The sequence below is a fragment of the Myotis yumanensis genome, unplaced genomic scaffold (assembly GCF_028538775.1).
Source record: "Myotis yumanensis isolate MYYU_CA2020_CCGP unplaced genomic scaffold, mMyoYum1.0.hap1 SCAF_5, whole genome shotgun sequence".
NCBI classification, from domain to species: Eukaryota; Metazoa; Chordata; class Mammalia; order Chiroptera; family Vespertilionidae; genus Myotis; species Myotis yumanensis.
This window is the reverse complement of record NW_027223756.1, coordinates 55296740-55314454: the sequence shown is the minus strand read 5'-3', so window position 1 is coordinate 55314454 and position 17715 is coordinate 55296740. Positions and strand designations below refer to the sequence as shown.

Here is a 17715-nt window from a genome sequence, read left to right as displayed (position 1 = left end):
TCTATTACTTCAACTTAATCTGCTGAAGTTCAGTAGTATATTATAGAAAGGCTAAGTTAAAAGTGTAAAGCTTAAGATTGTTTTTGTTTAATACCAAACTCTGATAATTATGTGAAAACTCAGCTATATTCTCATCCACATTTTTTTTATAAGTAGTATATAATTTAATGGATTTTAGTCAGAGTAATCAGGGTTCTTACGATCCAGATTCAGATTTTTCTGTTGAAACTGCTTACCTTGTTTGCCTTAGTTGGCTCTGAGATCAAATAGTTATTTAGTAATTTAGTACGCTGATATATACCATTAATATATAATAGCAAAATTTAAGAAGGGACAATTATTATGTATCAGTAATTGCACATATACTCTATTGTGCATTTTTAAGTCAGACAGCTCTTTTAAGTTAAGCTGCCATTTTATTATATGAGCTTCCAGAAGCATGTGTTCAATGTTTACAAAATCGAAGGTTCGAACTTTAATTTTTGCCTGAAATAAGAATCAGAACCCTAAAGGTTATATATTTGTTTCTCTAGCAGTAAATTCTTCAGATACTGGAGTTGGACAGTATCTTAAGAACTGGATGGCTGAGACCAGGAAATGCTGTGATGATAGATTTTTGAATCTTAAGAAATTTTTTCCCCTCTACCACCTATTAATTCTGTAACCATGGGCAAATTACTTCCTTTGCTTGAGTCTTACTTTCTTATTGAGTGAAATGGATGTAATAAAAATTGTATTGGATAATATATGTAAATATATGTAGAACAGTTCATAGAGCAAAGTAGGTTATAAATTAAAGTTATTAGATTCTGACTCTTAAGTGTTTTTATAGCACACAAAATCCTCTCTCTTTATTCAGTATTTTCAATGTTGCTTGTTTTCTTTTTATGAAATTAATTTGTTCATATTCTGGACTTTCAAAATCTGTCCACCATTATTATTCTGCAGCATCTTTTACATTATTTTCTATCATTTTTGCAGTTATATGCCCAATCTATTCTGTGTTCACTCTGAACATAGAATATTAGAGCTAGAAGAGATTAATAGATTAGCAGATCTTTATGCATAGATTAATAGATTATGTAGGCAACAATAATGGGTAACATTAGTATTTTCCATAGGCTCCCAAAGGTGTGGTTCCCCATTTCCTGGGCTAGCTATAATGAGAGCTGCTTTAGGAAAGTCAGTATAGTATACCTGAATACAAGTGAGGTTGATGTTACTGTAACAGTTGTCTTAGGGTCTCTTGTATACTTCACAACTTTCTATTTTTACTACATTACTTTTAGCATACCTCTTGTGTTACCATAGTATAGAAATACTGCACTCTTCTGTCAGTTGGTGTAGTTTACTACTAATCAACTGTTTTTATTGCCAAATACATCATTATCAGGGAAGTTTGTTATGATGATTCTGAGCTTCAGCCTGTCAGAGTGGGGGAGACAGGAAGGGACAAAAGGAAGTATCATTTGAAAAATGCCTCTATAAAGAATCACTGATTTGGCTTATTCTTGAATTAGTGAAATGACCCATTTCCTTTCTGTTGATTTTACCTCTTTCAGTGCGTACTGACAAATTTATTTTCTTGGGAGAATCTCTTCATAGTTCTTTTCGAAGGGGAGCTGTAGTTTACTGTCTTATCGAATTCAGACTTTTCTTTCTTATTTGGAAGGTCTCTGATAGCTTTTTAAATTTAGTTTATACTTATTTCTATGCTGCCTTGCAAATAGTATTCTAATATTTTACATAAACATTATATGCATCCAACCAATTTCTGGGTAGTTTACAAAAAACCCCACCAAATTCTCTAAACCTGTTCTCCACATTCTCCTGACTCTCTCTTGTGTGCAGTGTGCTTTTACATATAGTGAGTGTGAATATATATACATACTAATGTCCTAAATATGGGTGCACAGTGCGTTTTTTTTGATAGTGATTATATAATTTTGAAAGTTCTTTATTTGGAAGCTCAAGTTTTCATTAGGCATTCAAGTAAAACAGCAGTATTGTCTTTTTGGGTCAGTTGGTTTGTCAGGTTATTCTTGTTACCAGATACTACATAATTGGGGGCAAATTTAATTTTGGTTTCTTACTGTTCCTTTTTCAGAGGAAAGATGATCTGTTCCTTACCCAAGAAAGCTTATACATTGACTTGATATTGCAGAGTTGTCTCACATTTATCTCCATTGCAAAGATTCCCTATTGTTGTTTTGGCACTAACTTACAAGAATAGGATTCTGTTTGGTACTATGGTAAGCGAAGGAAGAAAATAGGTTTGTCAATGGCAGTGAAAAAGCAAACTGGGGAGAATTTTTAAAAAATAAGATTTCTTCTTCTTATCAGTTACTTCAAGCCTGGTCTGCTGCCTTACTTACTTGGACATTAGGGAGTGCTATCATTGCTTTTCTGCTGATTATTAGAAGTTGCTCTTTGTGATACCTGTTTGTTATTAGCAGTTTAGCTGTGCAGCTTTCAGTTTCCTGGAGCCTGGTAGCTTTATACATAGCAAATTAAACTGAATTTCTGGAACCACAATTAAAACCAGTCACAACTGAATCACTATTAGAACCAACACTTGGAGCAGAAGTTGACTTGCTTGAATAATTTTCCAGCTCTTGCCATAATAGACTAATTTTTAAAGACGGTCTTCATTTCTTTTGATTTTTTTTGAACTTGTTAGTAAAGTTTACTTTTCCTCAGCTTGGTGTTTCTGTTTCTTTAATTTGGTTTCTCTAATGTGACAGACTGAAATATGGCTCTCCCAAAAATATCCATGTTAAATAACTGAAGCCCGTGAATGTTACTTTATTTGTTCTTTGTGATCAAGAATTTTTAGATGAGGGGGTACTCCTGAATTACCTGGGTGGGCCCTAAATGAGATTAGAGTTAGGCACACAGAGAAGGTGGCAGTGTGAAGATGAGCAGAGAGTGATGTAGCCACAAGCCAAGGAATGCTGACAGGTACCAGAAGCTGGAAGAGACAAGGAACAGATTCTCCCCTAGAACCTCCAGGAGTGCAACTTTGCTGATACTTTGATTTTTGGCTCAGTGAAACTGACTTTAGATTTCTCATCTCCAGAACTGAGAGAGAACAAACTTCTAGTATTTTAAGCCACCAGATTTGTGGCAATTTGTCATAGCAGCACAGGGAACTAATCTTGTGAAGATATGAGTGTTCTTAGAGTAGTTGCTCCTCCCTCCTTCACCTAACAATGTTAAATTATAGTTTCTTTAACACGCATCTGAATGTTTGTTATATGAAAAATTGAATCAGGTACTGTTGAGAGCTCAAAGAAGTAGTGATTCCTACCTTTAAAATGTTTCACAGTAGTCAAGGAGATATATTCTCATTTGTGAAGTTATTGACCCAGAAAAAATAGCAAATAAAAATTTTTATTGGGGATAAAACAGATAGGAATAAAATAGTGCCAGAGAGATGCACTGCTGATTATTTGTTTCATCAGTACTAATTTATTGGTGCAGCAAAACCAGCTTATGAAGTATTTCATCACATCACTATTGCAGTTATGTTGTAGGTCAAAGAATGGACTGCATGATATTTATTCATAACATGTCTTAGGACTTTTGCATTATACTTAAAGTTGGTATCAGCTAATATCTCATTAGATACATTATTAAATATTTGAAAGAGTTATGGAAACATTCTGGATTGAAGGGCTTTTTCCAGGAAAGTAATTAAGCATACTATGATTGGCTACAGATTGTGGCTATGAACAACAATACCATGTAACTGTAGCATGCACTATGTGTGTCTGAGATGTCTGTGTTTAAAATCAGGACCAAAGCTGTATAAAAGCTAGATATAGTGTGAGGTTTGCAAAACTCTAATTCTGAAGATACCATATTTCACAGCATAAGCATTAAATGTAATGAAAATTTTAAAAAAACTTATATGCTCCTATTGAATGCTAAAATTAATGTGATGCTCTTTCATAGTTATTTATTTTTTGACATAAAGCTTTGAACACTGAAATTAAAATTTCACTTTATGTTAGCATTAAGGATTTACTCAGTGAATATATAGTATCAGTTTACAGTGGTCACTGTTCAGAGTGGAAGACCCCAAATGGTTAAACAGCAGGAGAGTTTTCTGCTTTTAGTTAAAAACTGCTGTTTTCTATGTGCTTTATTTACTACATATTTAATTCTTAATGTTGTGTGCTGTGGGATTGGGCATGCAAAAGTCAGCAGAAAGAGTTCTGGTTTTTACATCTAAAGCTATTACGTGCTGTACAATAATAAAGGCACTATTTTATTGGGTTACTTGTAATTAACTTCAGCACTAGGCATTCATATAAATCATTCGTAATCTGTTTTCTTTAGATTTTTATTCTTTTAAACTGGTTTAGCGTACTTGCTTTCTGTTATCTTTTTACGTATGGATTGAGATTGTAATTGCTTTTTGGAATTAGGCTGTCAGAAATCAACATATATGTGAGTTCAAGAAATGATTGAGGCAAGCTAATGAACTTTATGTAACATTTTATGGAGATTTGTTACTGAAATAAAATTCTGCAGTGGTATTGTTTTGTTGTGAAGCTTAATAAATAACTGTTCTCTGAAGTTAAAAAGTCTACCCATTCAAAAAGTTAAAATGGCAACTATTATTAATTAGAAAATCTTTATACTTTTTATGTTTTTCAAAAACCTGAGAAAGACGTGATTTCTTTGAATTCTTGTCAGTTTGATGACATTCTTTTCATTTTAAACGTTTGAATCTACATATGTTTTCTTTTTTCCTTTTTATTGAATTAACTGTGGTGACATTGGTTAACAAAATACACAGGGTTCATAATTTACATATATTTTCTATAATATCTGATACATGCCATTCATAGGTTGATTAGTAATTTATATTATTTTGTATTTATAACATTTCAATGATTTTATTTAGAAATGGAATAAAAATGAAATAGAGGCAGACTTTTTTGGATAAAAAATAAGCATCTAAAAAGAAACACATGCATGTCTGCCTGAGATTGTATATATTATTCAAAACTAAATATTAAAAAGTAAAACTTTGCCTCTAAAAATACCTTCATTTAATAAATGTTTACAGTGATCTATAGGAAGAATTTAGAGGTATGAGGTAATTTATTCTCTCCAACGATATAAAAATCTTGATGATGCTTATGAAATGAATGTTAGGTGTTTTGAGGTGGCTGATGGGAGGCATGAAGAAAGCTATTTGCACTCATGTCCTGAAAGCAGTGCTTTAAAGAATAATTCTGTATGTAAATACTTTTTTTTGTAGCTGAATATATCAGGTGGTTTAAAAATATTTTAAAAATAATTAGCTGTTTTATATAGTTTTAATGGAAGTCTTTCATGTTTCCTCTCCAGCAGTCTCTAATGAACACTCCTTGTAATTTCAGTGCAGGCTTTGAGATTCCCTAAAGACTTGACTTCAGACCTCAAAGGGCAGCAGTTGCCATATGTCTGGAGAACTGGAGTTGCCAAACAGACTGACCATGTACTAATAGGACACATTTATATAGCTCCTGAATGTGAAGTCCTGGTATAAACTTAATGATCATCTGTTGAGAGATTGTGACTGGAAAGGATTACAGCAACTTTTGTCACCTTTTTTGAAATTAAGCTTTCTGTGTTGATTAGTGAGAGATCTTGACAGAATTGATGCCAGTTTGGGAGTTATTCATAGGATCATTATTGGTTGGAGAATGTTTTTCCTGGAAATGTTTAAATACATTTTCAAAGGCACTTGCAAATATATTTTAATATATGCTTAAACACAATAGCAAGGGGATTATTGTTTTTGAGTGATTATTTACACGTAATTTGAAGCTATATTTATAGTAATTACATAATTGATTTCATGTTATCTCAGGTTTTTTTATTGTAAAATATTTGCATGTTTTATTTTTTAAATCCAGTAGTTATTTTCTCAATATTCAATTCTTTGTATATAGTACACATTAAAATATTTGTTAAATAAGCAGTTATAAAATCGAACCATTTGCTAATACAACTTTAATAGAATTTTCTTTTAGCTCAATTTGTAGTTATCTGTATATGTAATATATTTCATTTATAAACTGAGCCATAATATTTATAGAGGTACAATGTACATTTTAGAAGTATATGTTCACAAAATTTTGAAACCAAATCTTTCCAAAGGGCAGTATTTTATTTTGCTATTTCTTGTAATGATTTGTTTTACCCTCTAAAGAGACAGTGGAGTAAGACCTGCCCTTCACTATTATGGTATATTCTTTCCTGGTCTGAGGTGACTCAGGTTGTGTTAGATATGCTGCTGAGAGAGTGCTGACACAAAGTGCAAACACTGTTGAAAAGTTCTTGATAGTTTACTTTGAGCACTTAAGATTACTGTATCTTGAACATGAACAAGTTTTCTCTAGTTTTGACCTTTAGTCCTGTGTATAATATGGTTCTCAATTTTGTGTTAATACATTCCCTGCCTCATTTGAGCTCTCCTTTGTGGCCTCCTCCTTTGAATTTTAACAGTATTTCTGTCATCTATTTAGGCAATGGGAGTTATATCCAACAAATTTGATTTATTTTACAAAGGCATATGTAACTGTAACATCTTCAAGTATTAATAATGATATTTCATTGAATAGCACAAGCCTTTACATTTTTATATTTTTTAATAAGAAAAATGAAATAGTTCAATATGAGTTTAGGTTTTTGTTAACAAAGTATTCATTTCTTTATTTTTTTTATCCTCACCTGAGGGAATTTTTTTCCATTGCTTTTCAGAGAGAGTGTAAGGGAGGGAGGAAGGGAGAGAAACATCAACATGAGAGAGAAACATCAACTGGTTGCCTCCCGTACACATCCCGATCAACCAGGGATTCAGAGCAAACTACAATCCTTGACCTTTGTGTGTGAGGACCGGCCCTCTAAACACTGAGCAACATTGGCCAGGCATCTTCATTGATTAATTAATTTTTTCTTTTAAAGATTTTTACAGAGGAAGGGAGAGGGAGAGGGAGAGAGAAACATCTATGAGAGGGGCCTGGCACATGGCAGGTGCAAAGACAGTGTGGGCCTCTCTCTTCTCAGTGCAACCCCAGCTCCACACTCCTTCCTGGCCTCTGCACTCCGCCTCCCCTCCAGTCTCCCTCACCCACCTGTCAAAGCCCTGAGGGGCCAGTGGCCACACACACCTGAGCCAAAGGTGTCCTCCCATTCATTGAGGCTGGGCAGACTAAAGTGATGGTGGCTTGGCGACCCAGCCAGGCTGCCCCCCCGCTGAGCCCCCTCCCTTCTCCCACAGTTAAAGCGCAGAACAGTGGCAGGGGGTGTGTGCTGGAGCAGGTGGGGAGGCCTCCTGGCCCTGGGCCCGAGGCCTGGCAGGCAGATGAGTCCTCAATCCTGGACCCCTGGGTGCCAGGCAAGTGTGTGAGAAGAGGCTCGTCCTGGATCCTGGTGGTGGGGCAGAGGGCACCCTAGTCTTTGACGAGCTTGTAGACGTGGTGCTGGGCCCCGTGCTCGCTGGTTGAGACTTCGAAGACAAAAGCAATGACGAGCAGGGTCTCCTGGGAATCGCGGCTGGTGACCACCTGCAGTATGGTGAAGTTCTGCAGGACGCTGTTCATCATGTACTTCTCGGGCAGTGCCTCCTGCCATCCTCTGACCTGCAAAGCAATCATGGGTCTCGGTGTCACAGATGAGGAGTCTAGCGGGAGGGATCAGGGCAGAGTTGGAGTTCTCACTATGGCTGCCTGTCCCGTGCCTCCCACACTCTTCCACCAGGGATCTAGCTCGCAACCCTGGCTTGTGCCCTGACCAGGAATCAAAATGGCAACCTTTTGGTACATGGGTCAACGCCCAACCACTGAGAAACACTGGCCGGGTTGTTTCTTTAACTTAAGTTATATTTTGATCCTTAGATTAATACTTTAAAAAGAGGAGAATATTTTATTGCCAATCGCAATAAAGTTAATTTCATTTGGTAGTATATAGAATACTGACTTTAAAAAAAAGAAAAATTCTTAATAGTTCATGATACATTTATATTTTTCTAGGTTTGCTATCAGTATTTGTGAAAATTGAATGCTTACGCTATAGTTTAGAGAGAGATTTCAGAATAATTTTGGATAAATAGCTATCATACAGTCAGAAAAATGTTTTTATTTCCATTTACTGTTCTTCATTTAGAGCATATGATTTTTAATATGTTCTATGATTTATTAAGGAAGAGATGTATTATTTCACAAATCTAAAAATAGTATAATACTGAAACTGAAAAACGATAGTTCCCTGCCTAACTTCTTTCTTTTCCCTGGATTCTACTTTCTGAAAGGAACCACATTCAAATCTCTTCGTTGTTGACTCTGCTAGTTTCCTTATATTTCTAAGTGATGCAATAGCTATTTATTGATTTTTCTATTTTGGACATTGTCTAATGTCTTTCATGAAAGATGACCATTGAGTACTTATATTGCTCTCCCTTTCTGTTTCACACTTCCCTCATTTACAGTACAGTTACATCATAATATTTAGTTAAAGCCATATTTAGCATTTACATTATTGTGACAATGTAAGTAAGTACTCATGGCAGAACTACAAAATGTACCATGGTTACCCTTCCTTTCTTCTTCCCTTCTCTCTCCTTCCTTTCCCCCTTCTTCCCTTCCTCCCTTTCTCCCTTCTTTCCTTCCTCCCTCTTGCTTGTCTTTTTCTTTCATTTTTATCCTAGAATTAATAATTTTCTATCTTTTGTTTATTTAAAAATTTTTATATCCTCCACAAATTTGCTGCTAAGTTTTTCACTGGACTCCTAAAATTTCTACCAGTGTGATCAAACCCAACCTTGTATCTATTGATTCAATAGTTTTTCTTGAAGATACAGTACCTGGAGTTATCTATTCTCCTGTTTCATTCTGGATTGGTTACTTTTTAGGCCTGGAGGCTTCTTTTATCATCAACCCTGGATTTTTTTCTTTCCTTTCTTGTGCTTTAATTTGTATCTCCTGTATCCCATCATTCATGTCCTGTTTTTAAAAAGTACATTGATTCAACATTTATTGATCACTTTCTATGTATGTGCTGGTCACTGTTCTAGCACTGAGAATATAGTAAGGAAAAAAACAAAGGTAAAGACAAAAAATCTGGAGGTAATAAGTATGTCATGGGAAAATTAAAGGAGAATAGGGATGGAGGATGATAGTTGGATGTCTATTAATTTTGATGAGGCCCATCCTTTGTAATTTCTTGAGAAAGAATGCAGGAGGGGTAGAATATTTTAGATTTTGCTGTGTGATAATGTCTTTTATTTAACTTTCATATTTGATTGATAGCTTGTTTGGATATATAAGTATTAGAGACTGAAAATTATAATCTCTTCAAAAATTTTTTTCTCCCTGACAGCTTTTTAGTATTTTTATTATTTTAAAAATTGTTGATGTTGTTACTGGGTTGTGCCTTGGCATGTGTGAATATTTTAAATCGCGCTGTCTTTGGTATTTTGTGTAAACCTTGTCAGTCTGAAAAAGTATATGCATGTGTTCAGAGAAATTTACTCGAATTATTTATTAGTATATGGGAATTTCTTTTTCTCTATTTTTTTGTTTCTGTTTCTAGACCTCTTGTTAGTTAAATGTTAAACTATCTGGATTAATTTTCTAATTTTGGTATCCATTTTCATCTATTATCTTTTTATCTTTTATTTGAAGTGGTTTTCTCAACAGCTTCCAATACTGTTTTCAAAATTTTTGTTTGATATTATACTGTTAAGTTATTTTTAAATCTTACCTGAGGATATTTTATTGAGTTTTTAATTTGTTTTATTGATTTTAGAGAGAGAGGAAGGGAGGGAGGGGGAGAGAATCATCATTGATAGTTACCTCCCATATATGCCCCCACCAGGGATTGAACCCACAACCTTTTGGTTTATGGACAAAGCTGTAATTAACTGAGCCACAATGCCAGGCCTACTTTTAATTTTTAAGAGCATTTTTTAGTTTTCTGAGTTTTGTTTTTGAATAGTGAAGGAGCGAGATTTGATGGTTAATTTTATGTGTCAACTTTACTGAGCCATGGTGTGTCCACATATATGATCAAACATGATTCTGGGTTGTTTCTGTGTGATATTAACATTTAAATTAGTAGGCCGAATAAAGCAATTGCTCTCCTAAGGTGTGTGGGGCTGCTCATCTAGTCAGTTGAAGAACCTGATAGAACAGAAAGGCGCGTACTATCCTCTAAGAGAGAATTCCACCTGCTTGAATGCTTTAGAACTGGGACATCAGCTCTTTCCTGCCTTTGGACTCAAACAGAAACATGAGCTTTTTCTGTGTTTGAGCCTATTGGGCTTCAGACTGGAAGTAGGCCATTGGTTTTCCTAATTCTTATGCTTTTGGACTCAGAATAGAACTATACCATTGGCTCTCTAGCTTGCCAACTCACCCTGCAGATCTTGGAATTTGTCACCCTGTGTGAGCCAGTTCCTTAAAATAAATAAAATCTATCTCTAACCCATTGGTTCTGTTTTTCTAGAGAACTTTGATGTAGGAGCATAGAGATACCAGGGAGTAAAACAAAGTCCCTGCCTTGATTTTTTTTTTACATGAAAATTTTAATCTTTCTTATGTTATTAATTATACTTTTCTTTAATCTATTTCTCTCTACTGCCTTAACAATAGTGTCTGTTTTTTTATGAGTTTTTTTCTCCCCCCACCCCACCTCCCTATTTTTTTTATTTTTATTTTTGGTGTATGTATGTCATTGACAAAAGAGTCTTTCCTCTAACGACTAGTGACACTTTGCTATCTGGTCATATTTAAGTGTATTGCACAAAAGGAAACATCTACTAGAGTATGTGTCTTTGTGGGAGTTGTCTACTGGTGATGAATAAGCTCTCTTTTGCCATTGATGGACTTTGACTTTTTTATGGCTTCTCATTTTTCTTAGAAAAAACTTATTTAATTTTGTTTAGAGTCTCATAGTTCAGTAAGTTTACTTTCATGTTATCTTATTTTATTATAGCCTTTATTAAGGCTTTTTATAATGTCTAGAAGTTTATTTATCTGGCAAGTAAAGTTTCAATCTTTTCCCATGGTGGGTATGGCCATACACTATGAGGAAAGGATCTGGGATTCTATTTTTTACACCAACTTTCAGTCATTCAAATTATTTTCATCACTGTCCCTCAACCATGCTCCTATGTATCCAATGCATTCTGTTCCTGGCCTTTCTAGGGTTCTGAAACAAGCATTAGTTTACTTCCTCAAGTTTATTTTTCTCCAGGTTGTAGAGAAATTTTTTACCTTCTCTCTTATACTGTTGTTTCCTTTCTACAATCTTTGTCCTTGGTTTTTGCTAAGTTTAACCTGTAGTCACCTACCGTATTCCTTTTTTAAAGAGTAAAAGATAGTTTGGTGACTATCTAACCCACCATAATAAAAATTGATACTATATTTACTGTCAATGTTTATGGCTTGGACCCCACCTCCAAAATAAAAGATGGCAAGATGGAGTATATGTAGTCTATCTTGTCATTCTGTGGCTGAATTTTATTTGCTTTATAGCATGATAATACTGGGAATTGTTTTTAAAATTTAGGTAAATTTGAAATGAAGTGCATTCAGTACACTAAAATATGTCAGAGGTTTTTGTCTCATTTACTTTAAGGATGTTAGAATTAAATATGAATATAACCAATATAAATTAATTATAGCATTTTAATTGGTACCCTTTTCTCTGTATTTGACTGTTAATGGTGATGGTGGTGGCAGGGGGGGGGGGGTGGTAATAGACTTATTTTGCTAATGAAGTTTATTTTTTTTGCTCCAAACAATCAGACTTTTACCACCAAAGCCACATATTTTGAAATTTGGTGGAACTTTGTTTATTTAATAATTTTACTAATATATACTATCTTGTTGTTGTTGTATGACTTAAGAACATTAGTAAGCTAAGAGTATATTTTAGTAAAAATTGACTAGTCAACAATCATGGCTATAGGAAATGATGGTCAATTAAATACAGCTTAGAACAAGTCTGAAATTATTGACTCAGTTGTTATGTTTTGAGTCCTTCCTCTCCAAAGTGCTGAAATGTGTTTTGAAATTACTTAGTTGCATTAGTGGTTGGATTTGAGGCTTTTAACGTGTTTTTCACCAATACCTCTGGGAAAAGAATAACCAAGACTTTTAAAGGTACTATGCGTTTTGCATCACTATATAATTGTAAATACTGTGATGAAATATTGCAATGATCATGAAAGACGATAACCATTAAGCTTTTCTTTCAACTATTAAAACTCACTAAAGGTTATATTGAGCTGTGGTTTATAAAATTGTTTAGACTAACGCCTTCTTTGATAATTATCTTAAAAGAGGAGAAAAATGCTGTAGGATAGCACGATTAATGAATCATCTTTCTAGTTTTGGCAACTTCCTTAAGGATTGTGGATAATGTTTTACTATGGTGAAAACTTGTTGGCTTTGACTAACAGCTGATTTTATTACAAAAATTAATTTTATATTATCATGGGCTTCAGTTTCCTTTTGTCTGTGTTTTTAATTCTTATCAGCATGTCTTTATATACCTGAAATGTGATCTTATTAAATGTTAATAATTTATAATTATGAATGAATTATAGACAAATTAAAATTCACTAGTATCTTTGAGAACTGTGAGATTTTTGTCCCCATACCCAAAAGTGTAAGTAAGATTTGTATTTTCACTTCATTTCTCATTTTGTCTTATTTTTTTTTTAGCTAGGGAAAAGTTTTTATCCAGGTGATTAGATGCTAGTTACTATAAGTTAACGATTGTGGGGTTATACATGATGCTTGGGAAAACAAGAAGCTTAATGTATTAGTAGTAGTTAATTTTTGTTTCTGAGCTTTGATAACAAATTGGACTCTTCCACTTCTATCTGTCCCTTCATGTCTAATTTGTTTTTCAGTTAAAATATTTTGTGTGACATACGAAGTTAAGAGCATACAAATTTTTAGATTGCAAATTTTTTATAGTTATACTAACTTGAACTAGTTTTATATCTGTCCTAAATCATTGTTTTAAATCGTTGTGAAATTTAAGTGTTACACTTCCTGATTTTACATTATAAGTAAATGTCAGTTTGTATACATAAATGAAAATCAAATTGGTATTTACCTGTCTATTAAATTTTAGTCTCTCTACTGTTACATATTTTTTCCTTATAGAGTAAAGTTTTGAATTTTATATGACTTAGATAGTAAAAAGCCTCACCTGTTGGAGTTTTAGATCAAACAAAACTGATTTGACAAAAATAATATTAGTGAATCTGTTAAATATGAAATGTGTGATTTAAGAATTATAGGATATCCATTTGCCTTTCTTTTTTATTTCCTTTTTTCTAGCAAGAAAAATATCTTTCTTTCTATTAAAGTTAATTTCCATTTTGAGATTTTCCTTCCAGTAAGTGATCATAATGAGAACTCGGTCAGTTTAAGGTCTTGCCTCATCATAATCTGGTGCTCTATCAGATTTCCATGTTGCTTGCTGAGCTGCTGTGTTGTGTGAAGAGCTGAGGAGGGAGTATGTGCTGCTGTTCCTTGACTGTGGCATCCCTTGAGTTGTCATCATCCCTTGATTCACTCACTGCTGTCTATCAACAAAGGTCACAGGTGTGTTCACCTTGTGCCCTCAAAGCCTCAGCTACTTGTACATCCGTCTAGAGTAATTTTCTGACTCTTCCAAGAACATGAGAATTTTTTATATTCAAGGCTCTTTTAGGTCCCTTTATCATTACATCTGTGTCTCTTTCCAATCCCTGTGCATTACTATGTTTAGGCAACTCTTTGAGACTTGGTGAAGTGAGGTGTGGGATCATCTGCATCAGCATCCAAAAAGTTAACCTGCAGTTTCTGCTTTATTTTTTTTCTCTCCCTCCTTCTTCCTTATTAAAAAATGGGGAGGGAGTGACACATGGTCTTCTCTCAGGGATATACTCCTTTATTCTATTGCTTTCTTTTGTATTATATATTTCATTTTTGTAAGAAGAAAGAAAAGGCTTTTAAATTAAATAGGTATTTCTATCTAGTATTCTTGACTTGCTTTATTTCAGAAATATAAGACCTCTCTTTTATTGTTTCAGTTGGGTGACAATTGTGAATTGTGAATATTGTAAACTTCATGATTCACTAATTTCTAAATGTCTGCATGCTATTGAATCACAGAGTAATATAGCTTGAAGAAAATTTTAAGGGAGAATCTAAGACAGAGATATGTAAAGTGAATTGTGTCCAGGGATGTATCCTCTTCATGTCCGAATCAGTTTGAGAACATAGATCTCATTACTTCTGTGGTGTTACTCTTTTTTCAACAACACATTGCTTTATCTTTTCGCCCAGGTCTAGCCAATTACTACTCTCAAATGTCTAACTGACTTTGTATTTAATTTCCTTTCTACTGTATATGTTCTCTTAGTGCAGCGGTTCTCAACCTGTGGGTTGCGACCCCTTTGGGGGTCGAACGACCCTTTTACAGGGGTCGCCTAAGACCATCCTGCATATCAGATATTTACATTACGATTCATAACAGTAGCAACATTACAGTTATGAAGTAGCAACGAAAATAATTTTATGGTTGGATCACAACATGAGGAACTGTATTTAAAGGGCCAGAGGTTGAGAACCACTCTGTTAGTGTGTTCTTACTGACATTATTCATGAACTGGTATCCTGTAACAAAATTGGGGCTTATAGCCATTTTAGTCCTGAGAGTCACCTTTGGGTTTTCAGAACATACAAGGAAGTACTGTAATACAAAGTTGGAGATAAAAAAGAGAATGTAGAAAAGAAAGGATAAGGCCGGGGAGGAAAAAGAAGGATTTTGGCATGAAACAGAGTAGTCATTGGCGGGTGAAATGACATGGAATTTAAAAATCTTAAAGGTATTATATTCAGAAAATGTGAATATAGTTTATGGTTGCAATGGTAAGTAGCCCAACATTGTCTTTTGTTTTGAGCCTGGTAAAAGAACAGAAAAAGATCAATTAAGGGAGATCATGTAGGTAGGTTATAAGTGCCTCCTTAGTGTTAAGAAACAAAGATTCTGTATATTTTTCCAATTCTGGAAAAAAATATATATACATGCGTGTATCTCTTGAGACATACACATACATGCATTGGTATTTCTCAAATCCATATTTCAATTCAGGTAGGCCTACCCTGGTTTTATTAACTTTATTTTATGTATTTTGATATAAGAATTAGAAAAATTTATTTGTACACATTCTACTGGTTGATTTCCCCCCTAGGCTTTTTAATGAATAATTTATTCATAAAGAATATAGGTAATAGATTTAGATTATCTTTTGCTAATTTATAGGCTAGTAACTATAGTTTTCTAGCTCACAGTTGTCTAGCCGGATTCATGAATTTTTCTTGTCTCTTTCTCAATCATTAATCATCAGTTTTCCGTTATGTTTATTTACTACTATTTGTTGTGTTTATTTACTACTTAACTAAATGAGGGTGTTTCCCTCATTTGGGGTGATGCATCTTTTTTCTTAAAGAGCAAAACCAAAAATCTCTGTCTTTGGTGTTCTTTGCTGTCTTCCTTTCTTCCTTCCCACTCCCAATGATTTAAGTTAAATTAGTGATATATCATGTTATAGAACGTTTATTTTCCTTTTTAATGTCAACTGTTCATGTGTTCATGGGGTTCCATTGTGTAGGCAGCATGTTTAACACAACCTTTCCTTTAAATTTAAGATATGAAATTGAAATGTGTGATTTTTTTTATAATTGTTGTTTTTAAGAAATAATTTACTGAGTGAAATTTGTTCAGCTCTTTTCTGCTATTTTTTAGGAGTGGCAGAATTCTATTCAGAAGAATGCAGGCCTGGCTTTTATTGAACTTGTCAATGAAGGAAGGTAATCTACTTTATATCTATTATATTTTACTTTAAAATATTACTCTACTTCTGCCATAGAAAGTGATAATTTTTTGGTACTATATTTTTTGTTTTTGCAGTCAGTAAAGTAGAAGGTAGTAATTATTAAAAATATGCCAATATTTAATCATTTTATGGTTTTCTTCCTGGTTGCATCTTACTGATAAAGTTCTGATCTTATTTTTTCTCTCTCTCTCTCCCTCTCTCTCTCTCACTCTCTCATTTTTAGTCTTATTTTTTCATTAAGTAAAGCTGAGTTTGGCAAAAGTAAACTGATGATTCTATTAGCAGATATAAGGAATCTGATGCTTATTTGGGTTTCCCATCAAGTTTTATTATATCTATAAAAACAATAATTAGACTAAGATGTCCATTGAACCGTGTCCAGCATGGCCAGGGTGAACCTGAGGAGGGGTGGTGAAGGATTAAAGAAAACAGACAAGAGAATACAGTTGGGACCAGGTGGATCACTGTGCCTGGATGAGGAAACAGTGACACAGCCTGTAAGCCGAAGCTTTATTTTATACAGTAGGTCCTCGGGTTACGTTGGAGATCTGTTCCTACAGCGTGACGTAATGCGATTTTCTCCATAAGTCAGAGCCCACCTACATAAGCACCTATGCCACTCACATGGAGCACATACGCAGTAGTAATGAAGTGAAACAGTAAAAAAAATTTAAAATTTAAAAGAAAGATAACAACTCCTGACCTTTACTTGTGGTAAATAAATAATAAAAAAACATAAAGCACATATGTACATACATTGAAATGACAGAATTTTTTAAAATTTTTTTATAAATAAATGGGAGATGGCGACATAACCACGAAACGACGTATGTCGAGTCCAACATAACCTGAGGAGTGCCTATAGTCAGATCACACAAAGCAAAACAAGGGCAAGATGTTTACAATGTTCTTGCGAGTTTCAAATCTGCGTCTTTCCTGTTGTTGCCATTCTTTGAACTTTATCAAGCTTTGTTTAGGCAGCACTTGCTGCACCCACCCCTGCAGCCCACATCCGTTAGCTACCTAGGCCTGCAGGGTTGGACTATAAGGTCAAGCTTATTACCATAGCCTTTTGGCTATAATTGTGCTGGGAGGGCTTTTCCCTTCAGGCTGGGACTTGTATGTGGCTTTGCCACAAGTCATTCCAAGGCTTGATCCTGTCCGAATGCTGTAGCCACTCTCCACAGTCCATATTATCTCTCTTATGTCATTGTCTGATCATAAGGGAGAGGGATCAAGTTTCATTTTAATTGAAGAGCAAAATTTTTAAATTTTGATAAAGTAAAATTTACCTATTTTTTCATTAATGAATTACACTTTTGTAGGAAAATTTAGGAAATCTTAGCTTAATACAAGGTCCTGGATATACATTTTTTTCCTAGAAAGACTATATTCATTTTCTAGAAATGTTATAGTTTTAGTCTCTACATTAGGTCTGTGATTCATTTTGTGTTTATTTTTTGCATGATGTGAAATAAAGGTCTGAGTTCACTTTTTCCTGTAGATATCTGATTATCTAGGCACCATTTGTTGAAAAGGTCACCTTTTTCCCCAGTGAATTGTCATCCCTTTTATTGAAAATCAATTGACCATATATATACAGGATTTATTTCTGTATTTTCAGTTCCTTTCTTTAGATCTCTTTTTCTGTCTTTATGCCAATACCATACTCTCTTTATTATTGTGACTTTGTAATATGTTTTAAAATTGGGTAGGCTAAGTCTTTTATGTTCCTCTTGAAAATTATTTTGACTACTAGAGGCCCGTTGCACGAAGAGATTCGTGCAATAGGCCTTCCCTTCCCCTGGCTG

At 34.2% G+C, this 17715-nt stretch overlaps 1 protein-coding gene across 4 annotated transcripts in view; it reads left to right on the top strand.

Moving 5' to 3' along the window:
* Positions 1–17715, top strand: part of LRBA (LPS responsive beige-like anchor protein) — a 554804-nt gene that overhangs the window by 171494 nt on the left and 365595 nt on the right. For all 4 annotated transcript variants that reach the window (XM_070415300.1, XM_070415301.1, XM_070415299.1 and 1 more), the window contains one exon: positions 15814–15878. In XM_070415300.1, coding sequence (XP_070271401.1) covers positions 15814–15878 — 65 coding nt within the window. The remainder of the gene's footprint in view (positions 1–15813; positions 15879–17715) is intronic.